The sequence below is a fragment of the Haliotis rufescens genome, unplaced genomic scaffold, assembly GCF_023055435.1.
Source record: "Haliotis rufescens isolate VD_foot unplaced genomic scaffold, xgHalRufe1.0.p SCAF_13, whole genome shotgun sequence".
Classification (NCBI taxonomy): domain Eukaryota; kingdom Metazoa; phylum Mollusca; class Gastropoda; order Lepetellida; family Haliotidae; genus Haliotis; species Haliotis rufescens.
In genome coordinates this window covers 13,986,804-14,006,904 of record NW_025963813.1, presented here as the reverse complement: position 1 = coordinate 14,006,904, position 20,101 = coordinate 13,986,804, and the positions used below count along the sequence as shown (strand labels likewise).

The following is a 20,101-nucleotide window of genomic DNA, read 5'->3' as shown; positions in this document are numbered from 1 at the left end:
AGAAAGGGTATATCTAGTGCACGTCATTAGATAAAGGGTATATATAAGATAGCTACTAGATAAATCTATTATGACTTCATTTCGGAGTTTTCAACATGTGCTCGTTGTATATTGGAGGACATTGGATTTTAGAGTGGAGTGTCTTGTGAGTTGTTGATAGTAGTTACAAAGAATCTTGCAAATCCTATCAAAACAAAATCAATACAGTTAATCCTATCTACGACGCTTCTTACCGAATGTTCTTGTCCTTCTCGGCTTTGAATTCTAACCAAATTATTTATTTATAATAATGGATCCTGCAAAAGAAATAATCATACTTAACGTATTTTTTAAATACTATATTCACGAAAGAGCCTGCCAAAGAAAACTCAATTTCAATATAAAAAAGGTGTCTACGAATTCGCCGTAGATTGTGTCTAGAGTTGCTTCGAATTCACTGTTTCTCCCAAAAGGCCTTATAGCTGCTGCTCGGACTTGTGAAATATGAAATTGAGTGTTTAAATATTCATTCTCCTCTTTAATACAGCGATATACATCCAAAAGCATAAATACATGTTCGTTCTTCTTTGATAGTTGCATTTGGTCCAAGGTACCCACTGACAGGTAATTCAAATCACGCTCATATTTAATTACGAAATCCAACTTCGTTTCCTGATCCACAATTTAACTCATTGAAAACGGGCGTACTTGATTATACCAGAAATGAAATACGATTGTAGAATATTTTCATAATGCTTTATCAGCGCTTAAATACCATCGTCCTGAGTGAAAAGTATCAACTATATGAACATAAGTAGAAACTGCGCATGCAGTATCATACGTAAGATACTCTTACAACTTTACCAGTATAGTTGATATTTGGCAAAGAGTTAATCAAGAAAGCCCCTGTGCGCACTTCCGTTTAGAGGAAGCGAACGAACCGATGAAGCGAGAGAAATGGACCTCTTTGAAGATTTGCCTGAACCGGCAAGCAGGACTTTACAAGGTCTGTTTTTAGTACATTGTGTTGTCTGTTATCGTTAATAGCAGACTATAACCTATTGCCGACTGCTCGAGTGTCAGCATGTTACCCAGACGCAAGCTAGCGTATTGACCAGATGTCTACATCATTACCAATCGGCTCAAGTTACCCATGTATACACAGCATCACACTGACATACTGACGCTTTACGATTGTATGATAGCACATTTCGGGAATTTTTGATGCAATGCAAAAGCATTTCGCGTAAGTATTTAATTGGCAGAATGATAGCAAGTCAATGTTCATGCTAATAATTGTGCTGTGTTAACGTGGCCTAGATATGTTGATCAAAATGTCAGATTACGAATTGATAAGGAAACGGAAATAGATTTACTTCATCGTCCTATTAATTTTCGATGAACTAAACTCAGTATTGTTATTCTAGTATCAGAATAGAAGGTGATTGTGTGTAAAACGGTTGTTTGGGTCGTGGCCATCGTGATGCAGGGATGTGTTCGGGTGAACTGTTTTTAGAAGCTGGAAACTTTCCTCCGAAGGATTGTAAGAAGTAAGAAATGCATGGTGTGAGATTTGATAAAGTAGTCCATTAAATGTTAAAATTTCAATGAAATGTTTGTGTCCATTTGTAGAGGTGAATGTCGAGAGCAGTGGAGTTGATTTGTTCAGTAATGCAAGCAACGCTGGGGAAGGGTTGTTTGATGATCTGCCATCATCGAAGATTCCCATGGAGGAGAGGGCAAAGGGCGAGAAACGGAAGAGCACAGAAGAGGACAGTCAACAGAAGAATGTCCGCTTAAAATCATGTGGTAGGTTTATATATGTGTAGTCGGTTATCATCTTAAGATTTGACCGCCTCCATGGTCTAGTAGTAGAGTGTCTGTCCGGAGAGCGGAAAGTTCGTGTGTGATCGCCAGCCGCGTCATACCGAATGACGTTAAAGGATGGTACTTGTTGTTATCCTGTCTGGTGCTTGGCATTAAGGGGCTAAAACAAGGACTGGTTGTCAGTATTCTGTGTCTGAGTGGGGTATTTACGTTAAACTGGAGCATGGTATCTCAGTGGGCTAGCACTATAAATCGGCATCAGTCAGTACGAGTACAAGCAGCCGCACACACACACACACACACACACACACACGTGCATACACATTGCTATATATGAGCAATAATCTTGGACGCGATGTTAAACCCAATTTCACCTCACCTCATCTATTAAGGGGGCTATGGGTGGTCCAGTCGTCTAAGGGACAGCAATTCGCTGTGCAGAGTTGCATCTCTTGGTCTCGCCAGAAACCTATTATTATTATACACGTGCATGCACGTCGCTATATTAGTGCAATAATCTTGGACGCGACGTTAAACCCAATTTCACCTCACCTCATGTATTTTATTAATTTGTCAATTAACAATTTCAAGACATGTTGACCGAAATGTATAGACGTAAAAAAAAGTGAAACTGATGTATTTTGTTAACCGACTATAACAGTCCAGTTTCTACCCTTGCCGAACTAGGATCGAATTTCTTGGTTCGATCTTAGCGTCATAAGTGGCTATTATGAGTTATGTCCCTTCTGTGTCCCTCCTACTGACCAATCAGATTCCACCTCTCATATAACTTGCATTTCAAACAACATGCTAACGCCCAGTGAAGAGCACCTTTATCCAAAACATGAAAAGATTTGAAAATTACCCCATTTCACCTCACCTCATCTTAAGATTGTTTTGCCTGCCTTGGAACACTGGGTAGGGGTGTTGAAAATCAATGCTCAGCTCGTAAGGTCACATCACTGGACATAAACAATAAAATCAGTTTCAGTTGTCCATGGACAACTTTACCATTTTACAATTTATATAAATTATTCATAACAAGTACTAAATATTTTTACTCATCAAGGAATACATTTATGTAGGGAGGCCCTTTCCCAGGTTGATTGTTCACAATTGTTTATTGATGACCCAACTCTTTATTGGTTACATACTAGTTTGAACAAGGAAACAAAAATGCCGCCCGCCCGCCCGCCCACACTATATTTTAAAAAACCATTGCCTGAGAACCAATTCTTTTATTTTTTCAAACCTAAAATAGCAATTATTTGATTAAACACACCATTTTTGATGAATGATCTAGATATTTAGACATAATAAATTTTGACTGTTTACTTCAAAATTTTGATATTTCCACACCCCTGTGTCACATGTCTTCCGTGAAGATCTGGGGTAGAATAGGTCTTCAGCAACCCATGCTAGCCGTAAAAGGCGACTATGCTTGTTGTAAAAAGCGACTAACGGGATCAGGTGGTCAGGCTCGCTGACTTGGTTGATGCACGGTCATTGTTCCCAATTGTGTGGATCGATGCTCATGATATCAATCACTGGATTGTCTGGTCCAGACTCGATTATTTACAGACCGCCGTCATATACCTGGAATATTGCTGAGTGCGGCGTTAAACAACAAACCAACAACAACATGTCTTCCGCATGTTGATAATATGGAACTGGACCTGTTCACAGCCAAGTACAGCCTGAAGAGTTTTGTGGCTGACAGGAAAGGGGAGAGGGAGGAGATGCAGGACGCTCACTTCATGCTGCACAACTACCACCAGGAGATCCCCGATCTCCACCCTTCCATGTGAGTAGATCCCGACCTCCCTCCTTCCATGTGAGTAGATCCTGACCTCCACCCTTCCATGTGAGTAGATCCCGACCTCCACCCTTCCATGTGAGTAGATCCAGACCTCCACCCTTCCATGTGAGTAGATCCCGACCTCCATCCTTCCATGTGAGTAGATCCTGACCTCCACCCTTCCATGTGAGTAGAGCCCGACCTCCACCCTTCCATGTGAGTAGATCCTGACCTCCACCCTTCCATGTGAGTAGATCCTGACCTCCACCCTTCCATGTGAGTAGATCCCGACCTCCCTCCTTCCATGTGAGTAGATCCCGACCCCCACCCTTCCTTGTGAGTAGATCCCGACCTCCCTCCTTCCATGTGGGTAGATCCCGACCTCCCTCCTTCCATGTGAGTAGAGCCCGACCTCCCTCCATCCATGTGAGTAGATCCGGACCTCCACCCTTCCTTGTGAGTAGATCCTGACCTCCCTCCTTCCATGTGAGTAGATCCCGATCTCCACCCTTCCTTGTGAGTAGATCCTGACCTCCATCCTTCCATGTGAGTAGATCCCGACCTCCCTCCTTCCATGTGAGTAGATCCCGACCTCCACCCTTCCATGTGGGTAGATCCCGACCTCCCTCCATCCATGTGAGTAAGAGATCCCCAAAGTCATCCCTTCATTTTATGAGATCGCAATATGCACCTTCATCTAATGAGACCATTCTCCACCAATCAACAACAAAGATCCCCACCTTAATCATTCAACTGATCAGAGCCCTGGCTTCCATCCACCCACCCACCCTTTATTCATAGGAGAATCTAACTGTCCTGAGACACAGAGTTTGCAAGTATGCTGTGTGTGGAGGGTGTGCTGTATTTTGAGGATGTTCTAGTTCTTTGTTCCTGTTGCAGCTATCGCTTGTCTCTCTTCGGCGTCTTCGATGGACACGGGGGCGGCAGAGCATCCAGGTTGGCATGCCAGGTTTTCCCACGAAATCTGCGGGATAGGTTTCCCAAGGGTAATCCCCAAAGCTAAACCTGAAAATATGTGTACCTAACATTAGCCGATTACCTGTTTTGTTTACCTTAATTCATGGAGATTGTTCGATACATTTCTGAATTCAAAGGATAAGTATACTGAAGTGTCGGCAGGGCTCGATTTTAGGAACTTGATTTAACTTGCACCAGGACATGAAAACCTAGTTTCACCAGACAAAACCAGGTTGCACCTTGGTCAAGTTGAAACATAGATGCATAAACTTGTAATAAATAAAGACTCAGATCTCTCATGACTGTGTCATGATTTTACACCAATTAGTGTAAATTGTAATAGGAACATGTGCACATAATCTTGAAGTACCCACAGTTTGATGACACCAAGCCCCACAAAGTATGACAACTTACACGTAACACAGGGATTAGTGATGTAGTATGGTACATAAGGCTTTGAGGTATTGAATGTGTTGAAAAATTGTTGATGTGGTGAATGTAGACAAAAATATAAGGTTGCACTTTTCAATAATGTGTTGCACTGGTGCATGTTTTCTTTAGCAAAATCGAGTCCTGTCAATAATCATTCAATCGTTATATTATGGATAACGTAGATGTTTCAAGATGTGACTTCTCCATGGAATATCAGTCTCAGTTTAAAATCTTTGTCAGATGATAATTTCTGAATTACTTTTTCTTTCAGGAGATGTGTCCCAGGTGGAGAGAGACATAAAGAAGTGTTTTATCGAGGCATTTAAGAAAACTGATGAAGATTTCCTCAAACAAGCCACAAAAAAGTAAATTTCAAATTATTCTGTTTAGTCATGTGCTGCCTCTGATCTGAAAGGGTCTTAAGTGGCCGTGGCATCTAAGGCGCCACAATGCACTGTGTAGAGTTGTGTCCCTTAGACGTACCAGGAAACTGTGATCACGGGTTTGAATCCCACATTCATGCTTATTATGTTATGGGGTTGTCAGCGCCAGATTTATCATGGGTAAATGTCTGAGACCTGCATCTCTTTGGGTTTTCCTCCCATGTCAGGCTGACTCGCCTTGATATAACTGGAATTAGAGGTGTCGCGATAAATCGTGGACACTGTGAGTGGGACCAGGGTATTGATCACAACGATATGGATCATAACGATATTGATCATAACGATATGGATCATAACGATATTGATATTGATCATAACGATATGGATCATAACGATATTGATATGGATCATAACGATATTGATCATAACGATATGGATCATAACGATATGGGTCATAACGATATGGATCATAACAATATTGATCATAAAGATATTGATCATAACGATATGGATCATAACGATATGGATCATCAAGGATGGAGTTAACAGGGTTGGCTGGAAGTGAAAATGACTCTTCTAAAATGGTTTATTTTATTCCGCACGTACAAAACATATTATCTCACCTTACATTAAAATACTAGCTTCAGATTGGTTAAGGAGCAGGCAATTATTTTCTATGTAGCCCACTCTTGTACCCCGCTGAGAAATCAATTTGAAACCTTAGGAAAAGGAAGAAAGGAAAAAGGAATATCAAGGTCTGCTCGGCCGGTACATGTTAAGTTCAGGAAGCCGTCGGTGTTCATTTCAGAAACTAGAAAAATGGACCCAGTGACCCCTACATTTCTAAGAATTGGGGACATTCGATGAAACCATGATACACACAAATATTTTTGAAATAAAGACGTAAAACTTAGAGAAAGTTGTCTTTATTTACTGTCCATCAGAAATTCAACTTGTCAGTGTCACTGTATGTAGTCAAATATTGTCACACAATTTTACGTGTTACATTTCATTTATTCACTTTTCAAAGGCGGTTCATTCTTCCAGTGAGTTATAGTCTGGAATGTAATATAAGGTACTGACGTTTACTACAATATCTGAACAACTATCGGACCTTCTCCAGTCACAGTTGGTATGAGATTATTAAACAGTCATACATAACTGGATATTACCTTTAAAGACAACTCAACTCGAAAGGGTGCACTGGAATCACGCACGTTGAGACACCCCGCGGTAACACCGTATTCGTGCATGCGTGATTCCTGTGCACCCTTTCGAGTTGAGTTGATTGGTTCAACTGTGTCATATGGCCCTGTGATGCCGGGGTAGCATTATGCAGATGGCTGTTTCAATGAATGCTCGTTCCACCCGTGACGAACAGGTCTGGTTGTTGATGAAATACAGTGATAGCTAAATAGACAGATTTTGTATTCATGCACCGATTGTCTTTAAATGTAATATCCAGTTATGTTTGACTGTTTAATAATCTCTTACCAACTGTGACTGGAGTAGGTCCAATAGTTTTTCAGATATTGTAGTAAACATCAGTACCTTAATTTACGTTCCAGACTATACAGATCTATGCGTTCTTCAGTTCTTTAACAGTGATGTAAGGGAGATAACTCTCAGTTCGGAATTGATTATTCCAGCCAATCAAGACATGCGTTACATTGCAATGGTCAATAACTTCAGAACTTTTCGCTAATCCTAACGTTACTGATGCTACCTGAAGACTTTCAAGGTTACGATAAATGGTTAATGTATTCCAGTCGCTAAAACATGTTTACTTCCATTTTGGACAAAGATTGATGAAGCGTAGTCATTTGTCGGGGTACGATCGACGACATATTTTTGTGTTAGTTTGGGATTTGATGTTGCATCCTTTTGGCGCCGTGATATTTATTTTATTGGCCATTAGGAATTTTGCGTGTAAACGTCCTCATGGCTGCCTTGTGACATAAAAATTGATCGGTGCAAAGTTTTGGGTGTGAAATGCACGAGTTAATGTTTTGAACTTGTATGTATTTCAGTAAACCCACATGGAAGGACGGCACCACAGCTATTCTTGTACTTGTCATCAATGAAACACTGTTTATCGCAAACCTAGGAGACAGCAAGGTAGGACTACTTTCTTAGGCCACACTCTTTTTATGTCTAACAAATTGTTTGCTACTATTAGCATGATTAGTTTGGTTAGGTCGGGATAAAAATATGCAGAGTTGCGTCCCTTGGGATAGCCCGAAACCTATGATCAGGGTTCGAATCCCAGTTTGCCCAAATTATGTTTCAAGGTTTGTCAGCACCCTACCCATGCTCGTGGGTGTCACCAAAGTGGTAAATGTCTGAGACCTGCATCACTTTCTTCCTACATTAAGCTGACACACTGTGATATAACTGGAATACTGTTCAAAGCGGCGTTAAACCTGACTGACCCTCTCACTTATGATTATGTCAGATGTAAATTCAGGAGTTTTTAATGTTGAAGCAAGGTCTGTATCAGAACCAAGGGAAATGTTAATGATAAGCAGTAATGAAGACATGACCTTTGTTATGGATCACTACTTCTTTAGTCCTTGTAACAATGTTTCAGGACTACCATTTTTTGAGTATAGTGCACACTTTTTTTCCAAAAAACACAGCGGTGTATTAGGGGGTGCGCATTATACACGCCATAATGATTTTTTTTTTTGCGCATAATATTCAAATTTTTTCCCCCCAAAGTACTGAATCCGCTCGAGGTGGGTGTGCATTATACGTGGGTGCACACTATACTCAAGAAAATACGGTACTTCTTGTAGTATATTTGTAGTGTTCAGTCAAGAAGTAGCCCTGAAACGTCGTTACAAACAGTAATGAAATTGTTATCAATAAAAACCTGTCATGTCTTCCAATTTCTAAATGCCAGCGGGGCGCTCGGGTAGCCTAGAGGATAAAGCGTTCGCTCGTCACGCCAAAGACCCGGGTTCGAAACCCGACATGGGTACAATGTGTGAAGCCCATTTCTGGTGTCCCCCGCTGTGATATTGCTGGAATATTGCTAAAAGCGGCGTAAAACCATACTCACTCACTCTAAATGCCAGCCAAAAACTTCATTGGTTGTTATATGTTTATTTATTTACTTTTAGATACAATATGGATAGCGTAGCTTTGCATTTAGGTTAACTATTGATATTTAACTGCCATCAATGTGTTGTAAAAAGGCCAGGGATAATCTGATCGGCCATTACACTCATGTTGGACAAGGTCCAAAACATTTAGAATTACATGAGGGGGCGGTCGGGTAGCCTAGTGGTTAAAGCGTTCGCTCGTCACGCCGAAGACCCGGGTTCGATTCCCGACATGGGTACAATGTGTGAAGCCCATTTCTGGTGTCTCCAGCCGTGATATTGCTGGAATATTGCTAAAAGCGGCGTAAAACCATACTCACTCACTCACTCATAATTACATGATGACGTTGTAGATATAGTGTTTTGTTATTTGTTCCTTCAGTCCATCTTGTGTCGCTACAAGGAAGATCAGGCGAAGTGTGTTGCCGTGCCGCTATCTACGGACCACAGTCCCGGGGTGTATGAGGAGAGGATGAGGATACAGAAGTCTGGGGGACATGTTAGGTCAGTTGAAAAGGTCCCCCATCCTCCATTGTCACCTGTATACAGTAAACTAAGTTTATAACAAACATGCTATAACAAACTGACCGATATAACAAACTTATTTTTTAGTCCCGGACATTTGTTGTATATGTGCTGTATACAGTCAAGTCTCGTTAATCCGACACTCTTTAATCTGACAATCGGCTTTATCCGACACTAATGGTGGGAACCAAATAAATCATTGCTATTTAGACTCCGACTATCTCACACTCCGACTCCGACACACCTAATTTGCAACAAATTACCGAAATTACTCATTCTTCAGTCTCGTAAATCCAACACAGCGATCAGCATACTCCGTGGTCATCTGCATGCGAGTACACAGCCCGTGTTTTTATGCAAGACGAGTCGGCTGATAGCTGCATATTACAAAGGCTGCAAAGATAATCTTGCTTAACAATAAACAAGTTATGTTTTAAATAAGGACAACAGGATTAATCACAAATACAAGTTCTTGCTTGATCCCATTTCAAGGTCACAGCAGGCAAATCTGCTTTTGGAGTTGGAAAACGGTGTTGCCGCAATATCTCAAGAACTAAACACTGGATTGTCTTCATATTTGGTACTATGGTGTATATACAGGCGGGGGACATTTCGTCACTTTGTGACAAATACTTGTTATAGGTAACAATCAGGGCTACTGCATGTCCTGTCATCAGGCAGGATCAGGTGATGAACTCTCATGGGTAACAACTTCCTAATTATAGGTAACAATCAGGGCTACTGCATGTCCTGTCATCAGGCAGGATCAGGTGATGAACTCTCATGGGTAACAACTTCCAAATTATAAATAACAATCAGGGCTACTGCATGTCCTGTCATTGAAAACACACTATGTTAATCTCCTGTTTTATCATGTTTTACTTCACTCATTCACTCCAACATGTCCAAGGAATTATATATTATCCCTTATATTGAATCTGAGTGTCATGTCTTCCTTGTCCACCCCTTTGTTTCTAATATTGGATTTGTGGATGGGGTGGTCAGGCTCGGTGACCTAGGATGGGCTGTTCAGGCTCGGTGTCTGTGGATGGGGTGGTCAGGCTCGGTGACCTAGGATGGGCTGGTCAGGCTCGGTGTCTGTGGATGGGGTGGTCAGGCTCGGTGTCTGTGGATGGGGTGGTCCGGCGAGGTGTCTGTGAATCAGGTGGTCAGGCGAGGTGTCTGTGAATCAGGTGGTCCGGCGAGGTGTCTGTAAATCAGGTGGTCCGACGAGGTGTCTGTGAATCAGGTGGTCAGGCGAGGTGTCTGTGAATCAGGGGGTCAGCCTCGGTGACTTGGTTGCTTGCATGTTGTCAATCATTATAACCAGACACTTTGGATTGACAATAACTGGATTGTTTACAGGCTGTCATGTCTTCCTTGTCCACCCCTTTGTTTCTAATATTGGATTTGTGGATGGGGTGGTCAGGCTCGGTGACCTAGGATGGGCTGTTCAGGCTCGGTGTCTGTGGATGGGGTGGTCAGGCTCGGTGACCTAGGATGGGCTGGTCAGGCTCGGTGTCTGTGGATGGGGTGGTCAGGCTCGGTGACTGGATGGGGTGGTCAGGCTCGGTGACCTAGAATGGGCTGGTCAGGCTCGGTGACTGTGGATGGGCTGGTCAGGCTCGGTGTCTGTGGATGGGGTGGTCAGGCTCGGTGACCTAGGATGGGCTGGTCAGGCTCACTGTCTGTGGATGGGGTGGTCAGGCTCGGTGACCAAGGATGGGCTGGTCAGGCTCGGTGTCTGTGGATGGGGTGGTCAGGCTCGGTGTCTGTGGATGGGGTGGTCAGGCTCGGTGACCTAGGATGGGCTGGTCAGGCTCGGTGTCTGTGGATGGGGTGGTCAGGCTGGGTGACCAAGGATGGGCTGGTCAGGCTCGGGGACTGGATGGGGTGGTCAGGCTCGGTGACCTAGGATGGGCTGGTCAGGCTCGGTGACTGTGGATGGGCTGGTCAGGCTTGGTGTCTGTGGATGGGGTGGTCAGGCTCGGTGACCAAGGATGGGCTGGTCAGGCTCAGTGTTTGTGGATGGGGTGGTCAGGCTCGGTGTCTGTGGATGGGGTGGTCAGGCTCGGTGACCAAGAATGGGCTGGTCAGGCTCGGTGACTGGATGAGGTGGTCAGGCTCGGTGACCTAGGATGGGCTGGTCAGGCTCGGTGTCTGTGGATGGGGTGGTCAGGCTCGGTGACCTAGGATGGGCTGGTCAGGCTCGGTGTCTGTGGATGGGCTGGTCAGGCTCAGTGTGTGGATCAGGTGGTCAGGCTCACTGTCTGTGGATGGGGTGGTCAGGCTTGGTGTCAGTGGATCAGGTGGTCAGGCTCACTGTCTGTGGATCAGGTGGTCAGGCTCACTGTCTGTGAATCAGGTGGTCAGGCGAGGTGTCTGTGAATCAGGTGGTCAGGCGAGGTGTCTATGAATCAGGTGGTCAGGCGGGGTGTCTGTGAATCAGGTGGTCAGGCGAGGTGTCTGTGAATCAGGTGGTCAGGCGAGGTGTCTATGAATCAGGTGGTCAGTCTTGGCATCTGTGAATGGTGGGGTCAGGCAAGGTGTCTGTGAATCAGGTGGTCAGGCGAGGTGTCTGTGAATCAGGTGGTCAGGCGAGGTGTCTGTAAATCAGGTGGTCAGGCGAGGTGTCTTTGAATCAGGTGGTCAGGCGAGTTGTCTGTAAATCAGGTGGTCAGGCGAGGTGTCTGTGAATCAGGTGGTCAGGCTAGGTGTCTGTGAATCATGTGGTCAGGCTAGGTGTCTGTGAATCAGGTGGTCCGGCGAGGTGTCTGTAAATCAGGTGGTCAGGCGAGGTGTCTGTGAATCAGGTGGTCAGGCTAGGTGTCTGTGAATCAGGTGGTCAGGCTAGGTGTCTGTGAATCAGGTGGTCAGGCGAGGTGTCTGTTAATCAGGTGGTCAGGCGAGGTGTCTGTGAATCAGGTGGTCCGGCGAGGTGTCTGTGAATCAGGTGGTCAGGCGAGGTGTCTGTGAATCAGGTGGTCAAGCTAGGTGTCTTTGAATCAGGTGGTCAGGCGAGGTGTCTGTAAATCAGGTGGTCAGGCGAGGTGTCTGTGAATCAGGTGGTCCGGGGAGGTGTCTGTGAATCAGGTGATCAGGCGAGGTGTCTGTGAATCAGGTGTTCAGGCGAGGTGTCTGTGAATCAGGTGGTCCGGCGAGGTGTCTGCAAATCAGGTGATCAGGCGAGGTGTCTGTGAATCAGGTGGTCAGGCGAGGTGTCTGTGAATCAGGTGGTCCGGCGGGGTGTCTGTGAATCAGGTGGTCAGGCGAGGTGTCTGTGAATCAGGTGGTCCGGCGAGGTGTCTGTGAATCAGGTGGTCAGGCGAGGTGTCTGTGAATCAGGTGGTCCGGCGAGGTGTCTGTAAATCAGGTGGTCCGACGAGGTGTCTGTGAATCAGGTGGTCAGGCGAGGTGTCTGTGAATCAGGGGGTCAGCCTCGGTGACTTGGTTGCTTGCATGTTGTCAATCATTATAACCAGACACTTTGGATTGACAATAACTGGATTGTTTACAGGCTGCCATCATACAGCTGGAATATTTCTGAGTGTGGCGTTAAACAACAAACAAAATGAAGAAATAAATAAAGCAATGCATGTGTCTGTTGTTGCAGAGAAGGACGAGTGATGGGTCAGCTGGAGGTTTCTCGGTCTATCGGGGACGGGCCCTACAAGAACCACGGTGTCATCTGCCTCCCTGATGTCAAGCGGTGCCAACTCACCGATCATGATCGGTCAGCTTTGTCTCATTGCTTAAGTGTATACTCTACATAGAGTTCAAAAGACTTCTTGAATGAAATGTCATAATATCAATCAGTGGATTGTCTGGTCCAGACTTGATTATTTACAGACTGCCCGTGATGATCCAGTGTAGAACTGGTCTTCAGCAACAAATGCTTTGCGTAAAAGGCGACTATGCTTGTCATAAGAGGCGACAAATAGGATTGGTTGGTTATCCCAATTGCGATGCTGATGATATCAATCACTGGATTGTCTGTTCCAGACTCGAATATTGCTTAGTGCAACAACAAACAACAGCAAACAAATCAGAGGCTTGATCCAGACTGGCCGACATGATATTGTTGGAATATTGTTGAGTGCGGCATAAAAACAACATTCACCCACTCACAAGGATGAAGATCCGGGTAGAATAGGTCTTCAGCAACCCATGCTTGCCATAAAAGCGACTATGCTTGTTGTAAGAGGCGACTAATTGGATCGATCGGGTAGTCTGGCTCGCTGACTTAGTTGATGCTCATGATATCAATCACTGGATCGTCTGGTCCTGACTCAATTATTTACAGACCGCCGTCATATAGCTGGAATATTGCTGAGTGAGGCATTAAACAACAAACAAACAAACAAACAAACAAACACTCACAAGGAGGTAATTTGGATCCAATAATGCGAGGGAGTGTATATTTATCCCAGCAGTACCTTGGTGAGAATTACCCTATTTATGGTGCTATTCGGGCGGTCGTGTAGCCTAATGGTTAAAGCGTTCGCTCGTCATGCCAAAACCCCGGGTTCGATTCCCGACATGGGTACAATGTGTGAAGCCCATTTCTGGTGTCCACCGCCGTGATATTGCTGGAATATTGCTAAAAGCGGCGTAAAACCATACTCACTCACTCACTCACTATGGTGCTGTTCCAGTAATGTCATGGCTTGTTGCACCAGAAATGGACTCTCCACATTATACTCAAGTGGGAATCAAACTCTCTGGCCTTCAGTGCGATGGACCAACAATATAGGCTACCCCACGCACCCCCAGTACCACGATGCCGGACACCCAGAAATGGGCTTCACACATTATACCTATGTCCTACACATTGGTGACATGGTTACAGGTTCCTGCTGCTGGCCTGTGATGGTCTGTGGAAGAGCTTCAGTTTGCAGGAGAGTGTAGATCTGGTCAACAACATTGTTAACTCACAGGTGAGTGTATCACTATTAGTTGTAGCAGGATCACGAAGGGTACATGGAGCCGGAGGCGATTGGTATGATACCTAACACGGGACATATAAAAACCCTTGTACCCTTTGGGATCTTGCTACAAGGAATGTATCTTACTGACAGTGTAAATGAATTAAAACAAGTTCAAAATTGATAGAAAACAGCTGTTAGATTGACCTGAAGTTAACTTGCGCTATGTCACTTCCATTGATTCGGGACCCGTGAAGATTCCGGGGTAGAATAGGTCTTCAGCAACCCATGCTTGCCGTAAATGGTGACTATGCTTGTCGTAAAAGGCGACTAACGGGATCGGGTGATCAGGCTTGCTGACTTGGTTGATGCATGTCATTGATCCCAATTGCGTGGATCGATGCTCATGATATTAATCACTGGATTGTCTGGTCCAGACTCGATTATTTACAGACCACCGTCATATAGCTGGAATATTGCTGAGTGCGGCATTAAACAACAAACCAACCAACCAATCCATTGATTCGGGGAAAAAAAGTGCAGGTTTTTGTTCGAAGCCAGGTATAAGGGATTTATTCAGCCTCTCACAAACCCATGTGCAGCCTGACTTGCTTGTGGCAGGTTATAAGGGATTTATTATCCCGCTGAGAAGTTTATTCCCTCCAAGGCGGGATACATAGTATTTTATCAAGATCACATGGACCAATCAGATGGCATCATTCTGACATGGAGGTATGATAGTTGATATTACACACTTATCAGTGCTAAACTTGGCCTGTGATTTGATGATGCTACACTACTTTGATTAACTTTCCTATGTTTCTGGGAAAGAATAATACTTGTCCTTAATTAGAATCAGTGAACACACAATGCCATTTAGAAATTGGTCAAATGTTATAATTGGGATAACACTTTGTTAGTAAAGTACAGATTCTAGTACTTTTGGGGGTTGAGTCTCATCTGGGATTCAAACCCATACTGCCAGAGTGAGGTAACTTATTGCCAGCACACCAAGTCAGCGATCTAACCCACTCAGCCACCGAGACTTCCACATAAATGAAAGTCTGACAACTGGTAGTCAAGATCACATACTTTGTGTACCCCTCTGACAAGTGCAAATTGGCATGGCTCCCTTGGAGCCTCGGTGGCTGAGTGGGTTAGATCACTGACTTTGTGTGCTGGCGATTAGGTGCCTCACTCTGGCAGTGTGGGTTCGAATCCTGGATGGGACTCAACCCAAAAAAGTAATAGAACCTGTTCTTTACAAAGAAGGTGTTATCCCAAATATAACATGTGATATAATTTGAATCAGGTAGCAGGCTCTGACACTTGGTTAATTGCATGTCATTTTACTCTGTTGGTGTTCATAATATCAACCACTGGTTTGTCTGTCAGAGACTTGATTATTTACATGCCATTGGGATAAAGCTGGAATATTAGTACCATCTAAATCAAGAAACAAAAAAAAATATCCAAAACCTCACCTTCACCAAGCTGATCATAATTCACCTATGTCACCAGTCATCATGTCAAGATTTTATTTTATTTTTCAGCCCAAAGGAGAAGACAAGAAGACCTCGGCAGACACCTTGTACGAAGCAGCGTGTAACAAGCTTGCCAATGATGCCGTTTTAAGATTCAGTGGTGATAATGTCACCGTTGCCATTGTTAGCATCACACGATCACAACATGCCGGTTCCTGATGTCTTTCAAAGAGTATAAAAACAAAGTTATTGATTAATATATGGCAAGGTGAATCTGCTATCCTTGCATGTTACCATGGTAACTGGCCATAACTTACCCCTAACTGTAAAGGTGCTATGTGTTCCTGTCTGCCTGGCTGTACTGGTTGCACATTAACAAAACATTGAGAAGAGAAGGCAACAGCATTTCCTTCTTATGCTCTGGCAGTGTGGTTGACATTTATCACACTTGGCAATGACAAGACGTGTTTCTCATCATGTGGGTTGTTTAAAACATGCTTTTTGAACAATTTGTTCATTTAATCCCTTGTGTAATTGGATATGTGCTCTTGTTGCCAGATGATGATCTGTAGCATATGTCTAAATAACAGCTCAGTTAATTTTACAGCGTTCGAAACTAACAGTTTTAATCCACTAGTCCTTGTCATGAAAACATGTAGCAAAATCCTTTAAAAGGGCAGATGTATACTCGTCCTTATGATGCCTTAACTATTGGGCAGTTTGGCAAGGACTGTAGGACAAGTGCCAGTTTCTAACACTGTTACTTAGGTACTACCATTTGTTACAGGGGTGGGGTGGATGGGGCTTTTTTCATGGGGGTTGGGTGTCATGACAAAACTACAGCAAGAGAGGAATGAATGATGAATGATGTTTATTCTCGTAAATCACGGCAGTGATACAGAGATGTAATTGGATACAGGAATTAGATACAATAGGAGAAAACATGAGGAGGGGTTGCCAATATTTATCACAACTATGTACGGGTGGGATGTGAGGGTGGTTGTGGGTGGTTTTTTTTGTAATAGTTTTTTGTCATGAAGAAATGACATCCAATATTTATATGGGGGTGGGTATGAAAAATGACAGATTTGGGTGGCCATGAATAATGACATAGTTCTGTTGAAAATTTCATTGTGAGGAATCAAAAGGGAGAGGAATAGGGAAATTAATATGGTCTCCTCTGTGATTTATTAACCGGGGGATGGGGGGTTATTTATTAGGGGTATGACACAGCAAAAGGGGGAGGGTCACCAAAATTTAACACAACCATAACTAAAAATATGATACAGTCCTAAGATCAATCTCACTGGCCCCACCATAACCGCCACCCCCACCCCCACCCCAATAGGTGGCAATTTCAGGGTTGCCTCATATATCCATTCATTTATGAGGCAATATTGTCTCTCCTGACATGATGCGATTTAACTGAAACATTGTTCAAAGCAGTGTTAAAACATCTCACTCATTATTTCTGTTGGTGCATATCAAGGGCAGGTAACTCTAACCACATATGTTGACCTATCCCTGCTCACCTCTGACTCATCGAAAATGGCTGACTTCTTGAAGGAAATAATGTCTAGATGTCATGTCTGTGTCCATGGAATATTGTTGTTACTGAGGGTTTCAAACCACGCTGGAAGGAATCCATATTAAACATATGGAACTTGTTTCAAACACCTGACACAAGATAAGCTGGCGACCATTAGGCCAGTTTTTGTGTTTATTTTTTGTATTTTTTAAACACATATTTGGCTGAAAAACTCAGGTCAGTAGGTCAAGAAAAGTAACTAAGATTTCAGTTACAAATTCATTATAATTTGTGTGTGTCTTGAAGTTCTTAAGATATAAATTCAACACTTTTTGATCATGGTATTTTAAATGATTTATGTATTTTGAAAGCGACAGTAAACAAGTATTTTTGTAACATTTTATGTATTTCTCGGGGTCGGAACATTCATAAGCCAAGTTAAAAAAACCATCCCACCTTACCATTTGCCTTTGTCTTCAAATCCAGGGGGCACGGGTGGCCCAGTCGTCTAAGTCACCACGATTTGCTGTGCAGAGTTGCGTCCCTTTGGCAAGACAGGAACTTATGATTGTGGGTTCGAATCCCGGTTCGCCCCAATTATGTTTCTAGGTTTGTCAGCACCATACCCGAGCTCGTGGGTTTCACCGAAGTGGTACGGGCTTTCCTCCCACATTAAGCTGACATGCCGCGATATAACTGGAATACTGTTAAAAGCGGCGTTAAACCCAACTCACTCACTCACTCATTGTGTATCCTGATTACTGTTCCACACAGATCCGGAATAATATGTTTTCAGACATGGCCATCATCTTGTACAAATTATACTACTCAACAGTTGGTAAGGGCCAATATAGTCCTCTTCAGGGAGAGGTGTGGACCTTAGTACATGTTGTGTAGTATATTACCAGACATCACTGGTTGTGTGTGTGTTGCTCAGTGGTGGTGAGGTGAGGTGTATTTTTCCAGATTAATGTCATTTGAAGTCACTGTTTCTTGCAGCTTGTCTGGAGTATTGAAATTTGATTCACAAGACGTTGAGTGTTCTTGCCGTGGATACACAAAATAGTAAATGACGAAAGACTTTTCTGCTGTATTTTCTTACAAGCTCTGAATCATGAATAGAATCTTATTTATCACACAGAATCTTTTGGCTGAATTGTTGTTAGTGTCGCCATGCAGTCACAGTGTAGGGATGGCGACTCATGATGAACTAATATGGATAATTCAAGACTGTTGGCATTTTAAAGGTGCAAGATTTGGATTTCAAGATTATTTTTACATTATTTTAGAGTTATATGGAAAAGAAAATTCCTGTTATATAAAAATTGTTACACTTATCCAATCACACACATGCATTTCTTCTTTCGATCCTATATGTCATGGTTGAACAAAGTTTCCAGCTTCTAAAAAAACAAATAACCCGAACACATCCCAGCATTACCATGGCCACTACCCAAACAAATGGTGTGAGATTGGATAAGTTTATGAATATACAATTTATTGTGAAAGTTCTAATTTTGTAATGTCTACTGTGCATTGTAATCTGCTGTTAAACAAATGGGTGTCCCAACATACTTATTGGCTAAAAATAGATTAATAAAATTTACTTGCCTAATATTAAGCAAATTAGATTGCCATCTCAATGGGTTCTTACATAGATTACACTGTTTGGCCTTGAAATACACATATACATTGTTGAGGTAATGAAAACCTAGAAACATTTGAGTGTGAGATCATCTGGACAAAAAACAAATGTTTGACCTTGTAATAAAATACATAACCCAGGGCCCACATGCACAAATTGACTGTAGCATTATGACTATTGTAAATCTGTAAAACAATAGGAGTTTGAAGAGATTTATAGCTTTGTCTCTTCACTCTGAACAGATATTGAAAAGTTTTCCTTATAACTTTCATGTTGCATAATAAGTAATTGAGTATATATGAACTACATGGGGTGCAGGTTCTCTTTAGAGCAGGTCCCCGTATAGTCTGTCTTACAGACCCTGACACAAATATATATCAAATACAGCCCATGCAAGTCTATAATGTTTGGCAAGTCTAGATCACTGCAGTATCTGAAAATGAAGAGAGTCACTGGGCTCCTTTTTATTGTATTTTTATTAAGATAACTGAACAACTGTTTTTTTATGTACGATATGTTCATTTCAGAGACTAGATGTTAGTCTAGTCCCCGTATCAACTCCAGTTTTAAGATTAGATCCAGCCCTTTGGAAAACTGCTGTCATTAGAGACTTGACCATGGTCCCCTTTGTATTTATTTAAGCATTACACAATGTTTAAACTGCTTTGAAATTTTAGACAACAAGAAAAATAAATAACATTGACTTTTTTGCCATGCAATGTGCTTAGAAGGGCAGGTTTTGTTTTGGGTATTTTGGGGAGAAAATTAAAAGCTGAAACTGACTCTGCCCTAATTTGAGGCCCAAATTATACATTTCCAAACCTTACATCTTAAAAAAGTTGATGAAAATTGCAGTATTGCAAATATCAGCATCAGCTTGTGAAAGCAAAGAGCATAAGACATGATGTCACAGACTACCGTATTTCCTCTGTTAGATGCCTGAGCACCAATACATAACCTCGAATTGAGGCAAGGTCATATGATCTGTCAAAAAATTGAACCAGGGTCCATCATTTTCATCGATGAATTTAATGATCCCCCCCATCACATTAACATATGGCATGTAATGATTACTCCCTTTTTCTTCCGGTATCTGGGCGTCTAATAGAGGAAATACAGTGCGTGGTTGCCATAGTTACTAAAATATTGTTAACTGCAATACAGCAATAAACCATAATTTGATGAATTGTTTTTGAATGTTGCTGCATATCAATGGCGCAGTTTAATTTCTGTTGGGAGACATAGACTGGTTATGATTTGTGTGAATGTTTGTCATGCACACAATACATTGTTCCTCCACTTTCAACCCCTCATTCATTTAATTAAGGGACCGCCTCCGTGGTCTAGTGGTAGAGTGTCCGCCCGGAGAGCGGAATGTCCGTGGTTCGATCCCCGGCCATATCAGACGTTAAAAGATGGTACTTGTTGTGACCCTGTCTGGCGCTCGGCATTAAGGGGCTAAAACAGGGACTGGGCGGCTCGGAGTCAGT

General features: G+C 42.9%; 1 protein-coding gene across 1 annotated transcript; it reads left to right on the top strand.

Moving 5' to 3' along the window:
* Window positions 1–747: 747 nt before the first annotated feature.
* On the top strand, window positions 748–17,399 carry LOC124111197 (integrin-linked kinase-associated serine/threonine phosphatase 2C-like). The gene is made up of 10 exons (XM_048394214.1): window positions 748–985; window positions 1,612–1,788; window positions 3,493–3,610; window positions 4,505–4,611; window positions 5,286–5,379; window positions 7,428–7,515; window positions 8,887–9,008; window positions 12,643–12,762; window positions 13,879–13,966; window positions 15,508–17,399. Exons 1-10 carry the CDS (start codon window positions 937–939, stop codon window positions 15,655–15,657), a joined length of 1,113 nt encoding a protein of 370 aa, XP_048250171.1. The 5' UTR covers window positions 748–936; the 3' UTR covers window positions 15,658–17,399.
* Window positions 17,400–20,101: the final 2,702 nt, after the last annotated feature.